General features: G+C 41.3%; 1 protein-coding gene across 2 annotated transcripts in view; it reads right to left on the bottom strand.

The window, feature by feature from the left end:
- Nucleotides 1-16,655, bottom strand: part of FRMD3 (FERM domain containing 3) — a 202,248-nt gene that overhangs the window by 82,103 nt on the left and 103,490 nt on the right. For both annotated transcript variants that reach the window (XM_081152115.1, XM_081152114.1), the window contains exon 3: nt 9,361-9,403. In XM_081152115.1, the coding sequence (XP_081008241.1) occupies nt 9,361-9,403 (43 nt within the window). The remainder of the gene's footprint in view (nt 1-9,360; nt 9,404-16,655) is intronic.

Genomic DNA, 16,655 nt, shown 5'->3' with positions numbered 1-16,655 from the left:
ACACAGCAAAAGCAGTCCTAAGAGAGAAATTCATAGTACTACAGGCCTACCACAAGAAGCAAGAAAAATCTCCAATAAACAAAAGGAACTCGAAAAAGAACAACAAAGCACAAAGTAGAAGGAAGGAAATAATAAAGAGCAGAAATAAATGACATAGAGACTATAAAACAATGCAAAGAATCAATGAAACGAAGAGCTGGTTCTTTGAAAAGATAAACAAGATTGATGAACCTTGAACCAAACTCATCAAGAAAAAAGAGAGAGGACCTAAGTAGATAAAATCAGAATGAAAGAGAAGGAGTAACTGACACCACAGAAATACAAAGGATTGTAAGAAAATATTATGAACAACTTTATACCAATAAATTGGACAACCTAGTCAAAATGGATAAATTTTTAGAAACATACAATCTTCCAAAACTAAATCAAGAAGAATCAGAAAATCTAAACAAACCAATTACAACTAATGAAATAGAAGCAATAAAAATAAAAAAAATTAAAAAATAAAAACAAAAACTTCCAGCAAACAAAAGTCCTGGATCAGATAGCGTCACCGGTGAATTTTACCAAGCATTCAAATAAGAACTAACTTCTCAAACTATTCTAAAAAATTCAAGAGGAAGGAAGACTCCCAAGCTCGTTTTACAGAGTGAGCATTATTCTCATTCCAAAACCAGATAAAGACACTACAAAGAAAGATAATATAGGCCAATATCCTTGAGGAACATAGATGCTATGGAAATCCTCAACAAAATATTAACAAACCGAATCCAGCAATACATTAAAAAGATCATACACCATGATCAAGTGGGATTTATTCCAGGGATGCAAGGTTGGTACACTATCTGCAAATCAATTAACATGATACACCACATAAACAAAATGAAGCATAAAAATCACATGATCATATCAATAGATGCAGGAAAAGCATTTGATAAAATTCAGCACCCATTTATGATAAAAAAAAAAAACTCTTAGCTAAGTGGAAATAGGGAGAATATACCTCAACATAATAAAGGCCATATGTGACAAACCCACAGCCAACATCATATTCAACAGGGAAAAAATACAAGTGTTTCCCCTGAGATCAGAAACAAGACAGGGATGTCTGCTTTCACCACTCTTATTCAACATAGTAATGGAAGTCTAGCAGCAGCAATCAGACAAGAGGAAAAAATAAATGACATCCAAAGTGGAAAGGAAATCATTATCTGCAGATGACATGATACTGTATATAAAGAACCCTAAAGATTCCAACAGAAAAAACTACTAGAACTGATAAATTCAGTAAAGTAGCAGGATACAAAACTAATATTCAGAAATAAGTTGCATTTTTATATACCAAGAATGAACTAGCAGAAAAGGAAGCTATCCCATTTACAATTGCACCAAAATAAAATAAAATTAAATACTTAGGAATAAATTTAACTATTTTGGACTTTCAAGGTAGTGGGCATAGTGAGACCCATGTGAAGGTCTCCAAACATTAAAGGGGATCCAGGTAACATCTGGGTTTCAGATGGAACAAGCAGAATGTTCATTAAGGTAAGTATACATGATACAAGGGGGTTCAAAAATAGCATGGCAGGGTAGGGCAGAGGGTATGGGTGTCTGGAGAAGTAAAGTGTATGAAGCTTTACTGTCTGAAGCATATGATCAAGTTCAGCGAGAAACACACAAAGGAGAAAAGTGAACCACAAAGCAAAAGCATGAAGGTCACCCAGAAAGTAAACAGAAATACTAAAGGGTGTGGGAGATCAATCTAAATGGGGGTGCTCAGGGCAGTGGACTTAGTGTCCTCCCAAAATTTGCATCTACTTGGAATGTCAGAATGTGACCCTATTTGGTAAAAGAATGTTTGCAGGTGAAATTAATTAAGTTAACATGAGGTCATACTGGGTCAGGGTGGTCCCTAAATCCAATGACTGATCTTTATAAGAGAAAGGAGGAGAAAACTTGGACACAGAGAGAAGGCAACGTGAAGATAAAGGCAGCAATTGGAGTGATGCAGCTACAAGCCAAGGAAGGAATGCCCAGGACGGCCAGCAACACCAAAAGCTAGAAGAGAGAAATAAGCGATGGTGAGAATGTAGAGAAAAGGAAACCCCTGTGGACCGCTGGTGGAAATGTAAATTGGTGCAGCCACTATAAAAAAAGTATGGAGAATCCTCAAAAATTTAAAAACAGAACTACCATTGATCCAGCAATTCCAATTCAGGATATTTAACAGAAGAAAATGAAAACACTAACTTGAAAAAATGTAAGCACCTCCATGTTTACTGCAGCATTGTTTAAGACCTGGGGACAACCTATGTGTCCACCAATGGATGAATGGATAAAGAAAATGTAATATATACATACAATGAAATATTATTCAGCCGTACAAAAGGATGAAATCTTGCCATTTGCGACAACACAGATGGGCCCTGAGGACATTATTCTAGTGAAATAAGCCAGACAGAGAAAGACAAGTACTGTATTATCTCACTTATATGTGGAACCAAACAAAACCAAGCTCATAGATACAGAGAACAGATTGGTGGTTGCCAGAGGCAGGCGTTAGGGGTGGGTGAAATGGGTGAAGGGGGTCAAAAGGTACAAACTTCCAGTTATAAAATAAATAATTCCTGGGGATGTAATACACGGCATGCTGACTACAGTTAACAATACTGTCTTCACATTTGAAAGTTGCTAAGAGAATAGATCTTAAAAATTTTCATCACAAGAAAAAAAATGTGTAACTATATGGTGACGGACGTTAACCAGACTTATTGTAAAGATCATTTTGCAAAATATGCAAATATCAATTCACCATGTTGTTACACCTGAAACTAATATGTATGTGAATTATGCCTCAATTTTTAAAAAATTTTAAGAAAATGAACAGGTGCAAGATGCTAGATTAAGGTGTTTGCTTTAAAATTAGGAGGCAGAAATAGGGCTAGAAAAAGTGATTTGATTCTAGTGGATTTTTCCCTCCAGAAATATGTAAATAATTTATAGCAACAGGATGATTTGACCAAGAAAAAAACAGCTAGGAGAGGCAAGGAGGGAGCATGGCTCAGCTGACCCCTTGATTTCAAACTCCTAGTTTCCAGAACTGTGAGAGAATAAATTTCTATTATTTTCAGCTCCCCACCCAGCCTTAGGAAACTAATATACTCAGCAAGGGGAGTAATGGAAAAACAGAGTTGGGAGTCGAGCATCCAAACTGGCCTCATGAATATGGGACCTGTGGCCTTTCTCCTCCTGATCCTTGCACCAGAGCAAAAGCCGCACTGCTGCTATTCTCGGTGCTACCGAAGGTATGTTCCTATTGACGAAATCATTCAGCAGCAGGAGGAACGATCATTCAATTAGCTCCAAGGGATGCTGGAAAGCTAAGACAGGCCACAAAACATGAAACTTCACAAATATTACCACCAGAGACAGAAATTACAAGCTTCCAGGAAGAGCCATCATAACTTCAGGAAGGAAACACTACAGCCAGCAGCCAGCAACTTGACTCAACATTGCTCTTATGGCCAAGAGGAACCACGCACTGTGCAGAGGCTGGAGGTCCTCCCACCCTGCTTTGCAGGCAGAAGCCATTTCCAAGCACCCCGTGCCTTCAGGGTGCTTGGTAACTAGAGCAAGAAGATCTCCACCACCCTGCTGGGCTAGTCAGGCACCAGCCAGGATTAAGCAGAGCCCCTGGGGAATGGCTCTCCCTCATCGAGGTCTCTATTTTCACAGCCCATGCTCGATGCATAATGCACTCAGTTCTTTCCTCCCTTTTTTTCTTTCCCCTTTCTTTCTTTCTTTTTCTTTATTTCTGCATAAAGCCCTCTCTCTTTTTACTTTCTCTTTCTTATTACCAAGTGATATATGAAAATATTCTCATTGTAAAATACCTGAGTAAAATATAACTATAGATGATAAAATGTGAGCTCCTCGCTTCCCTCCACCCCACTCCCTTCCCCAGGGGGAGCCAAAGTTACTACACATCTTGGCAGCACGTCTAGGCACTTTTATATTCATATAAATAATCTGTTTATATTCATATAAATGGATCATTCTATATGTGTTATTTTTCCTTGCTTTTTTAAAAACTCTAAGATATATCTAATACATCGTTCAGTGTGAGAAATATGTCTGCCTCGTTCCTTTTGATGACGGCAGGTATCCCTCATAATTTATTTAGCCTTGCCAAAATTGCTGGGCCTTTTATTGCTTCCAGCTCTCAATGTTATAGGCAATGTTGCAATGGCCATCCTTGCAAAATATATACCTGTGCTGGAATAAATTTTGCTCTACATAGATTCATAGATATTACCTTGTGGGATCAAGACATAGAGGCATTTTTAATCTTGAAAGATCCAGCCAGACTTCCCTCTCAAATAGCTCTACCCACGCATGCATTCCCATCAGCAGCGATACCCTCATCTGCAGCGACTGGATATTAAAATGCTTACCGTTTTCTCAGTATAATAAACAAAAATATCTTGTTTTAATTTGCTTTTTCCTGTTACTAATGATACTGAGCATCTGTCTATGAGTTTGTTAGCCGTTTATTTTTATCCCTTCGATGTGTATTTTCACATTTCTCTACTGAGTTGTTTATCTCTGGGTCCACAGCACCTCACTTAATGTATTCTGCATATTAGTCCCTGTTCTATTTTTAGCAAGTGCTCTTCCCATTATTTTGCTTGTGTTTTAACTTGTTTATAATTCATTTTATAGTCATTAATTTGACAAATATCTACTGAAAATCTACTCTACGCAGTGAACAAGCCAAATATTCTGGTACAAACGTTCAATTTTTGCACAAATCTGTCAGAATTTTGTTTTGCTGCTTCGGGGTTTCAGGTTTCCTTAGGAAGTCATGTGCTCCTCCACAGTTATAAAGAAACACTCCTAAATTTTTACCTGAAATTTCTATAGGTTGTTAAATGTCCTGGGCTCCTGAATTCATCCAGAATTAATCTTATGTGTGGTCCGAGGTATGCCCTTAGCTTTTCCCTCCCAGGAAAGGATGCCTGAAATCCTGCCTTGACTAATCAGTCTTCCTGCCTCTGACCTGAAATACAACCTTATCATAACCACATTCTCATAAAGGCTGAATTTGGGACTTTTTTTGTTCCACTGATTTTTTTTTCCTTTTTCTGGGTCTATCTTAATTGCTGTGTGTCTGTCACTAGGCCTCTTTTAATTACTATGACTCATAGGCCTTGATTTGATATTTAATAAAACAAGGACCCTATCGTTCCTTACATACAGGGTGGGGCAAAGGTAGGTTTACAGTTGTTCATATGAGAAATAATACAACAATTAATAAAGGATGATAAAGACTATACTCTCTTTTGCATACTCACAACTGTAAACCTATTTTTGCCCCTCCCTGTATTTACTGGCTGGTCTTGAGCATTTTCTTTTGCCAATGAGCCTTAGAATCAGTTTGTTTTATGCCATAAAGAACCTCATTGAAATTTTGATTTGAAAATTATTGAATATATATATATTAATTTGTGAAGAATTGACTTTAACAACATCAACCAGAAACATGAGAAGTCTCCATTTATTGAGCTCTTTTTAAATCTCCTCTACGGTAACTCCACAGTAAAACTTCATGGTTTTATCTGTATAGATCTTGAACACTTCTTGTTACATTTATTTACAAGAAATTTGTTTTTACTTGTTATTGCTGTTGTAAATAATAGCACCTTTTCCCATTATAGTTGATAAACAAGTTATTGCTTATGTAAGAAAGCTATCATTTTAGGATATTAACCTAGTATCCAATGACAAAAGCCACTATTAGTTGTGGGGCGGGGGGGAGGAAGGCAGGTGGAGAGCTTGGAGAGATCCAGAGAAGACAACAGGAAGGCGTCCCGTGGAGCTCTGAGAAGGAATCCAGCATCCCTCAGCGCCCTGGACTGGGCTCACAGAGTGCAGGGTAGGGGCCAAAGAAATCTTAGAGTCCCTTAGGGAAAGTGTTGTGTCTGGGACTTTGGACAATACTGCAGAAATGGCAGCAGGGTGTGTTTAAGCAGAGAGGGAACCTTAGCTAGAGTACACGAGTGTCCCTGAGACTCAAGTGGGGCACAGAAGAGCAGTTTCTACCTGTCCCAGTGGTGAACACAGAATGGTGGGGAGTCAACCGGTGAGGAGACCTGGAGTGGGGACCACAAGAGGCAGCGCCCACAGACCTGCAGGTCAAGACCATGGCAGAAGCCACAGGGCTCAGCAGCGCACTCCAGTGCACACTCAAAGGCGGGTAAGACCAGTTACCTCCAGAGAGGATGAGTGGGGAAAGGGGCCAACGACCAAAGGCCACATCACATGAGCTGCACCAGGTAAGGACTCAGAGGACTGCGCACAAGAGAGACATCACCCTTGCGGCCAGGGGGTACGTAAGCTTTCCTGCCTCATGATGCCATTCTGGGGAGAAAAGAGGAAAAGCTCACCCTAGAAATAAGTTTGATCGTACCCATTTTCAACAATATTTAGGGAAACAAGCACTCTTACATAACATTAGTAGGAATAAATTATTATAAGCTGTTTGAATGGCCATTGATCACTAAGAAAATGTAAAATGTGTATACTTTTTGATCCGACAATTCCACTTCTAGGGCTTCCTAGTACAGATGTTCAAGGTGCAAAAATGTACATTCAAGCATGTTTATTGTAGCACAATTTATAACAGCAGAAGACCAGAAGCAACCTTGATGTCCATTAATAAATAAATGACATACATGCATACAATTAACTATCAGAAAACCATTTTTTAAATGAAGCCAATCATCTATCACAGATATGGAAAAATCTCTAAAAATATTAAGAAAACAACAAGGTGAAGAAGACTTGAGAGAGATTTACTTCATTTTTGTTGATAAAGGCTTTACATCTGTTGGGGGAGCTTATATAATGTAAAAAAATTCCTAGAGGGACACGTAAAACACTGCTAACAATAGTTATTTCTTTGGGGTGGGCTTGGAGATATAATGGTGAGAAGAAAGGAAATGTGGTTTCCATTTTAAACTTTTCTGAACTGTTAAAAAAACCCATAAACATGATATTATTAAAAGTGATTTTTAGTAAGAATAATGCCTTTGTAAAGAGTTTGCTAATCAGGACAGCTGATCTTCAGCCAGACCTGGGAACACCCACAGTCAGAGGGATCTTAATCAGGTCAGAGCAAATGACCTGAAAGTCGGGCATCGCTCTAATGAGTGAGATGGGAACGGGAGAAACTATTCCTCCAGGGAATTATGCCCTCGCTGCCCACTCAGAGGCAGGCAGGGCTAAAAGGCAGGCCCACGCCACGCTGGAAGCCATCCAGGGCTCTGCACAGATCCTCTGGATAAATTCATGAATGAGTCCCAGGGGTTGGACCCAGTTTCTCTGAGTTAATATTTTATAAGCCCTAGTTTGATTTTTTTCTAATTTACATTAAAGTTCATGTTTCCAGAACATATGGATAAGAGCACAGAAATTCTTGATACTAACAGACATCAAAACAACAAAATCAGGTTTGTGATCTTGAGAAAATTATACAAATATTCTTCACTAACGTCCTTACTACAGGAGGCTGGGTGACAGGTAAGAAGGCCCTTGACCGTTCCCAGACTCAGTGAGTCACCGCGTCCAGTTTAGATGTTGAATTCTACACAATTCTTTTCTCCAGATTCAGATTCCATTTGTCATTAAATTGAAATTGGCCAGTAGTCATATGTCAATCTTTATACCACTTTTATTAAACATAATAAATTTTGAGTTGGTTGTTCAGATTTACTAATGGTTAGAGAGAAAGCTCTTAAGCAGCAAATTCTTCACAAGTTTTAAATGTTTTCTTCTATTAAGTGTTGAAATACATCTTACTTTAGAGACAGATTTATGTTTCAAAATTGTGTGCAGCCTAAGGAAAATATTTCATGACACCTAAGAACCAAAGTCAAAGAACTATTTACTATAAATAAGTTTTCCTTGGAAACTGTCTAAGGATTTTAAACTATGTAAACAAAAATATCAAAACTTAGTAGTCAAGGGATAAAAGCTAGGCATCAGCTATTTTCTTCTCAGACATGTTATTTCATTCTCATTTTCCTGCCAGTCATTCTTTCCAGAGCTTCCTGGTGCCTCTGCTCTGATACTTATTATCAGATGCTCATCCCAACTCTTCCAGCTTCGTCCCAACAGCCTGACCTCTCTGGATCTCCTATGCTCTCTGCTGTCCGCTTTCATCTCACACAGCTTTCCTACCATCTCCCTGCAGCACCCACTGCTCACACCAGCCATAGGCGTTAGCTGTCTGTCTGGCTGTCTTTCTTGCACTGGCCAGACAATTTACTCTTGAGAGATGGGAGAGGGAAGGGGGAAGGAAAAGGAAGGGAGAGAGGGGGAGGGAGGAAAAGAGAATTAGGATAAATATGTTGGTTGCTAGTGTGCCATCCACGCTCAGTTTCTTCCTTCTCCCACTTAAAACCCTGCCCAGAATAATTTCTTCATATTTGGAAAAATAAAGAATCCTCTGAATGACAAGCGACATAATATGTGCTAACCTGATCTCTGATGAGAAGCTGATTTATCACCCACGTTTCAGAGCCCCGGGAAAGTTGGCACGGAGGGATAAATGGGTTTCAGGGCAGGCAATGGGTTTCTGAGGTGCATTTCAGAAGCTCTCCTCCAAACCCTAAATAAAAGCACGTTGGCTGCAGCCTTGCAAGGGCGACCAGGACAAAACATCATGCCCACCCAGGACCACCAGTCACCATCCTCGTCACAATGCCTCAAGTGGACAATCAGATAGTCCAGAGAGAGGCTTTCCAAACTGACTTCTCCAAGAGCTCATCAGGGGGAAAAATAAAAAATTTAAAAGGGCACATCAGAACACCAGAGCTTGAAAGCAATTACTCATAAAAAATATATTTATCTTAGGGAGTTCGAGGGATAGAAAAGAGCAACACACTCTTCAGTAAAGTTACAGCAAGATTTTAGTTTCAAAATACACCACTCCCAAGACTGCACCTCCAACCCTGAACCATTTACTAGCAACCCCACAATCAGAAGAAGTCAGGCACCTGGTGATTATGTTAAACAGATATTTAACCATATAACCCAGTTTTCCTGCTCAAACATGGAATATGAGGATAAGATGGTGGAGAGGGAGAGACACAAGAGGCTATGGGAACAGTGACTGCAAGGAGGCCCAAGGCCAGCAAATAAGAGACAGGTCACAGAGCTGTCCCTGGGAGAGAGAAGCCCCACCCACAGATCTTCCACTAAAGCAATTTCTTCCCTGCCAGGAAAGACTCTGTCAAGAAACAGAATCTATCTTTGGCTACTTCATAGCAAAGGTGAAACCCACAGATTGACACTTACATTTCATTTGCTTGGAGATGGACTTGTTAGGTTCAAGCCAGTGCTGGGGAGAAAAAAAGAGATTGTGGGTCAAATGACTGGACCATATAATGCATACTTAACCAAAAGAATTTAATAAAGGAATTTCTTTTTCCAAAGTACAGCCTTGGTTCCTATAGATATTCCTCAGGGTTCTACCTCTGGAGATCCACATGAACAATTGGGCAACAATAATACCATAGGTCAGGGTATAAACTGCAGAGAATTCATATTTGCTGAGTAGTATTGAGTCATACAGCTGCTGGGAGAGACGAGAGAGAACATGCACTTAAATGGATGTTCTAGTGGCTCTAGCTGACCCCTAGGTAATTCTTTGAGCTCCATTGCTCTGGGCAAGCCACAGATGGCTAAAGACTTTGACATCTATGACCTCAAAGAGTCCAAGACAGCATCAGCACCTTGCCTCTCTTCCCTGAGGCGGCCTCCTCTCAGGTTAACAGTGGGCCAGGCAGCATTAGCTCTGTCACACACAGAGCCAATTCTTCCTTTGAAGTAGGGAGGAAAAGTGATTTTTAATATTTCATTTCAGCCCAGCCAGGCGTGGCTCAGCAGTTGAGCATCGACCTAGGATCCAGGCGATCAGGGTTCGATTCCCAGTCAGGGCACATGCCTGGGTTGCGGGCTGGAGCGGATCAATGACTCTCATCATTGAAGTTTCTATTACTCTCTCTCCCTCTCCTTTCCTCTCTCTGAAATCAATAAAGATATATTAAGTATATATATATATATTTCATTTCAGAGGCCTGAGGTCACCAAGAAGGAAGATCGGCTCCATCACAAAACAAAGGAGCTCAAAGACCTGGGTAGCCCAGAATCGTGTTATGGACAGGTGTTTGAGGCAGACTCCATGCAGGCCCCGGCAGCCAGCACTGTCCACACCATGTGTGATGGTCACTTTACCATGTTGAGATCTGAGCAGCTTTCGATATCACATGATGTCCCTGAAGCCATATAGGGAATGTCAAGAAGCATCACTTTATACACCTGTAGTTTATAAAGACAATAAGAGGGGTACCATTGGGTATCCACTAAGAGGTCTGAGAGTCCTCACTTATGGGTCACCCTCCACCCTGCTTGGAACTAGAGAGGAAAGAAGAGGAAGTTTATCATCAGTTGAGCACTTACACCTTACTCCCTCTCATCTGTGTCAGCCAATAAGCCCCACGGTTCTGTATTATCACTATTGTTTGATGTAATGCATAACCATAAAGTTTAACAAGAGCTGAGTGCTCCCCCAGTGCCAGGTACTATTCCAAGAGTCTCCACAGACCATCACTACCACCCCATTTACAGATGAGAAATCAGGATGTTAAACAACTTGCCTAAGGTCACCCAGCAAATAACTGGTGAAGGTAGGGTGCAGTGGAATTCCAGAGCGCAGGCCCCTAACCTTGCTGTGCAGCCTCCCGATGGGCCAGCTCACTCTAAAAAGTATCACCCTCCACAACGAACATTCTCTCTTTCACCGGGAACTGAAAAATTGAGTGGTCAAATCAGTAGTTTCCATCAGAGTGTCAGAGCTCTGTGGTCTTGAGAAACAAGAATGGGGGTCTTTTCATGCTTTCGACACCAGGAAGAATCTAAAAGAGAAGCACGCATTTCCTCCTGACACATTGCACAGACAAACTAGAATAGCAAGTTTCTTTGCATATGGCCAAAATTATATCAACTCATTTGGGGAACCCTGGTTATCTTTTTTCCCCCCAATTTTTTTATTGTGGTAAAATACACATAACATGTAATTCACCATCTTAACCATTTTAAAGCATACAACTTAGTGGTATTAAATATGTTCATAATGGTGTGTTACCATCACCACCATCCATCCACCTCCTGAATGTTTTCACCTTTTAAAATTCAAACTCTATGCCTATTAAACAATAACTCTCCATCCCCCCCCCCCACACACACACACTCCTTCTAATCAGAAGTTATGCTTGCTCTTTACACAGTTACAATGGGAGAATGGAAAGTGTATTGATTTTACCACTTACTGGCTATATAACCTTATGCAAAAATGTTTAACGTCTCTGTGTCTCAATTTCCACAACTATAAAATGGGAATGGTCATAGTACCTACCTCGTAGGGTTGTTGTAAGAATTTTAAAAGTTAATAAACATAAAATATGTTTCACTATATAAAAAGTAAAAAATTTTTAAAAGATAAGACACTTAAACGGTGGCTGGCATGTGGAAAATGATAAATGCTTGTTTGCTGATGCTGTTGTTACTTAAGTCCAATTTAATTGGTTGACCACATCTTCCAATATATGGGGCTCCCTGAGAATAATAAAAGGATGTCTGGTGATGAAATTACTTTTCTAGAAATAAATAGAATAATTTAGAACTAAGGCGAGAAAACAAATAACAGCAGCCAGAGATCAATATCTATTGCTACTATTTCGCAGAGGAAAATCACCAGTCATTTTGCCAATAAAGTCTGAAATATAAACATGTTTTCTGAATTCTCCTTTGCCTGGCATCCTTTGAACTCCTTAGGCCTTCTCAGCCTAGCTTCAACCTACCCCTCCACCCTTTCTCTGCCTCCAGGGATGAAGGTAAGTTTCATTTTGTGTGTCCATACCGGTTAACTGGTGGCAGTCTCCCAGGGCTACAAGGAGGGTTCTAAGGCCGGGTGAAGGCTCGGTGAAAAGGAGTGCCATGGTGGGCTGGCTCTGTCTGCCACAGAGGAGTAGGAATTATTACTAAGAAAGCCATAGCCAACTCGGGAGCCAGAGGCCTGGATTCAAAGCCCAGCTCTGCCACTTACTAGTGGTGTGACCTCCAACAAGTTCCTCTGTTTCCTCACTTACAGCATCATTGTGAAGTTTAAAGGGTTAATTCACTAAGAAGCCCTCAGAACAGAGCTTGGAGCATAGTGAAGGCTCTATACACCCCAGCTGTTCCCATTTCTTCACATTCACTGAGAGGGCCCCCTGGGCTGGTTCACTGGCCCCTTGATGAGCCCACCTCTGTCATTCTCTTCCTGTCACCCCCCCCCCACCCCCCACCTTCCCTCTGCTTTACATGGACAGACAATTCTCCTGCCTTTTTTCATTCTTCCTGTTAGAGTAATGAGTTGGGCAATGAAGTCAAGTCTGGGAGAAAATAACCACCGTGATGTACTTGGTAATTAGAGATAAGGCTTAGAACATTTATTGCATTTCTATTTTCCTTTCTATTGCCACTTGGAATATATGCTATTTTGTTCCCTTACTGGAAACTGATACTCCCCAAGAGAAGCAGAAAAGAAAGTCTGCCAACCCAAAATTCTGATTTTGTGCTTGGTTTACTGAGACTGAAACCTTCGTTTCCTCAACTCTCATTTAGAATAAAAATTCCAAAGACTATGGAAGCTGAGACCCAACCGCTGATTCTACCTAATGAGCCCGGGAGTGAGAGGAAGCGGAGGATGTGCCCACAGCATGATGTGAAGGTGTCAGGAAGGTATCTGCAGAGGTACTGTCAGGGCTCTGCCGGGTCCCCTCAGGCAGCTCTCCCCTTAGTTGTAGTCTGACTCCTTTATTGGGGTCCATTGAAGGGTGGAGAACTGAGACCCCACTAGCACCAACCCCCAGAGGGCAGCAATTTAATAACTGACACGTGTGGAAGGATGGACACCTCCGGTCCTTGTCCTGCGGCCAGGACACTCTAAGGCAGGACCCACACTGCTCCAGAGCTAATCTGTGGGACTGAGCCCACGTCACCTCTGCATGGCTGCCTGACACCACACACTCGCATGGACTCCTTGGCTCCCCTGTCCCATCCAACTCTCCTACGAGTCTTTTCCTGGGAACATTGCCTAATAAACCTGGAATTTTCATCTCAGAATCTGTTTTCTGGGAACTGGGCCTAAGACAGTCTCCCCAACTCTCCACCAGAAACTGCCCTCCTGATATTGAAGGTCCTTCCTTCAGTAAAGGTTTACTCCTTTTGCTTTAGGTTTGAACCCTGGTCACTGCAGTCCCCTGCGAGAAGTCCCAGTTTAACCAGGCTTTAGTTTTGACAATCTAGCCTGACAACATTTCAAGCCACTTAGGACAAATGTATTTTGATTGACAGCAGCTTGAAGAAAAAGAGGAATGGAAGGAAGCCACACAAAGGGGTGGAAAGCAGAGCGATGATAAAGCCTCCAGGCCCTGATTTCCTTATCTGTGATCTTGGGGGACAGGGAGCCCTACGATTCCTTCAGCTCTCATCTTCCACATTCTATGGCCCTGAAGGATGAGAACATTGCCAGTAAATGTTTCTTCCTTTTTAATTTTGCTCGGCCCAGCGGAACTTAGCCCTGAGAGATCATTTTTCTCTGCCCTTTCAGAGACATAGTGCAGTTATTTTGTACTTTCTAATTTTGGCTTGTTTGAGGAAAAGGAAGGTGGGCGTGAAGTGGTAATTATTGGTGACTAAGTAGATTGATTTTTAATTCAGTAGCTGTGCATGCACGCACACACACACATACATACACAAGCTCCCAAAAGTAAACAATATAAGTTATCTTCAAATGTTGAACTTCTCATAGTTGAGACTGACAAAATGTCGGGGGGGGGAGCGGGAGAGAGTAACCAAAGAATTTATGTTCATATATGCACAACCCAAGGACACGGACAATGGTGGGGAGAGTGACTGGGGAGGGGGAAGGAACGGGGGGAATGGGTCATTGGGGAGAAAAAGGGACATCTGTAATACTTTAAACAAAAATAAAAATCATACCTATTAAAAAAAAAAAAAATGTTGGGCTTCTGTTGAAACTGATTTAGCCTATGATTATAGAATAAATTACACACCTCTCTGCTATCTTTCTCAAGACCCTTGGCATCCTAGACAAGAGTAATCTGTAGCCCAGAGAGGTGTATTAAATAACCAATGGGGCTTTAAACAATCATGAATGTGCCTCCTCCCAAATAAAGATTGTTTTTTCCCTTTGGAGTCACCAGATCTAAAACCCAACCACTTCTCAGAAAGCCCTGGAAAGATGGCCTGACTCTCACATCTCACCTGGTAAAGCCTCAGAGTAACAGTCTTTGCATCATCTAGCCAGTTTATGCCGTTTCTGGGCCCTCTGGCCTTCGCTGGGGAAACTAAGAATGCCACCAGAATGAATGCAGCCTTAACAGTGCTCTGGGTAGAACAGTCAGAACTAGGCCCTAGTTAGGTAGCTACAGTAACCATGGTTTCCACTCCAGTTTCAATAAAACCTACTACACACAGCAACAACAACATCTATAGATCACGTACACGGAAAAGTTATTTGTCCTTTTGTAAATTAATCTATGTAAAAAAAAAACTAAAAAAAAATCCCAACAACCCCTTCATTGCTTCTGTGTAGTGATTTTTGCTCCTTCAGTCAAAACTGCTTTTGTATTCTAGGTTGTCAGTGATGAGTAACCTAGAAGTAACAGCCAGGAGAAACACTGTAAGAGACAGGCAGAAACAGAAAGCCTAGGAAAGCATAAGCACCATTTTTTTTCCTAAAAGACCAGACAGTAAATGTTTTAGGCTTTGTGGTCCACATGATCTGTCAGAACTACTCAACTCTGCCACTGGTGCACGAAAGCAGCCACAGGTAATGCATAAACAAACAGAAGTAGCTGTGTTCCAGTAAAACTTCATTTGTAAAAATATATGGGGGGGACAGCAACCTGACACTTGTGTTCAAACACCTGCTCTACATCCAAGAAATCCTTAATTTGCACTTAAAGAAAAAAATAGTAGTCAAAAAATGCAACAGAGGTTATAAAAACATTCACTGCTGTTTATTTTAAAGTACAATAGGATACCAAATGCAATCATAAAGGAAATGATGCAATTCCTTCAAGCTTGTTACAGTGGAATTTACCACTCTGTGACATTTGTTGTCAAGCCATATAAATTTAACATTGTCACCAAACTGTTCTAAGGTCAAAGATCTCCTGGTTGCTAGATCCACTGACTCCACAAACTCTTAAAGCATGGAATAGTAAAGAGACCAGTGGTGTATGTTGATAATATGGACTAATGCATTTAAAGAACAAACCTATGGCACAGGTACTGATAGTATCCCCATTTTTTCAGATTAAAAAATTGAGGCCTAAGTTAAAGAGCTTGCTCAAAGTTATACAACCAGCAGGCAACAGGAACTGGATTCGTCCTGGTCTTCCTGGTGTCAAAGCTCTTGGCAATAGTGTCCTCTGACCCTCCTTCCTTCCAAATGTTTGAAACTGGAGCCATTCCCCTTTATTAAGTGTATAACTACCCTTGCTTCCAGAATCTCTCCTCACTCTATTCTTTCTTCTGTGTATGGTCCTGGTCAGTCTCCTTTGCAGGTTTCTCCTTCTGGACCATCCTTTAAAATATGGATGTTGTTTAGTTTTCAGATTCTCCTCTCACTCTCTCTCTCCCTCATCTCTGAGAACTATTCTCAGGGCTTTGCACTAGTGACGGCCTCAGGGGCTCCCAAATCTCTCCCTGTGGCCTAACCCTCTTCATTAAGCTTCAGATCCACTAACATCTCCACCTCAGCATCTCACAGACATCTCAAACTCAACATGCCCAAAACTTACCACCTCCCCCTAAAACCCACTCTCTTTTTACAGTTTATTTGGCAAGTAGTTCCATTTCACTTGGAGCCCAAAGTGGCATGTAAGAAATTCAGACACCCTGCTGGAGAGGCCGTGTAGAAAGGCTCTAAAACCACATGCACAGGGAGCCTCCACCCCCATGCCCCCCTATCAACCATCCCCATCAAGGCACCAGGCATCTGAAGACGTGCTGGACCCCCAGACCAGGCTAGTCACCAACTGACTATTATTTAGTGAGCCCGGTCAATACCATTTGGAGCAGAGTAATTACCCAGCTGAGCCCTGCTCAAATTCCTGACCCATAAAATCCTGAGATACAATAAAATTGTGTTGTTTTGAGCCACTGAGTTCTGGGGAGATTTGTTACACAGCAATAGATACCTAAAACTCTCACTCCTTAATATGGACCGAATGTTTGTGATCTCCTCCGAAATTCACATGCGGAAGCCCAAACCTCCAGTGTGATAGTATTTGGAGTTGGGGTCTTTGGAAGGTAATTAGGTTTAAAAGAAGTCATGAGGGTGGGGACTCTATGATGGGATTAGTGCCCTTTCAAGAAGAAGAAGAGAGACCAGAGTACAAGCACTTGCTTCCTACCCCACCTCCTTGCCCCAATGCCATGTGAGGACACGGGGAGAAGGCAGACATCTGCAAGCCAGAAAGAGTCCTTACCGAAAACAAATCTGTCAACACTTTGAT

Source organism: Miniopterus schreibersii (genome assembly GCF_964146895.1).
Source record: "Miniopterus schreibersii genome assembly, chromosome: 11".
Lineage (NCBI taxonomy): Eukaryota > Metazoa > Chordata > Mammalia > Chiroptera > Miniopteridae > Miniopterus > Miniopterus schreibersii.
This window is presented reverse-complemented; position numbering and strand designations above follow the sequence as displayed.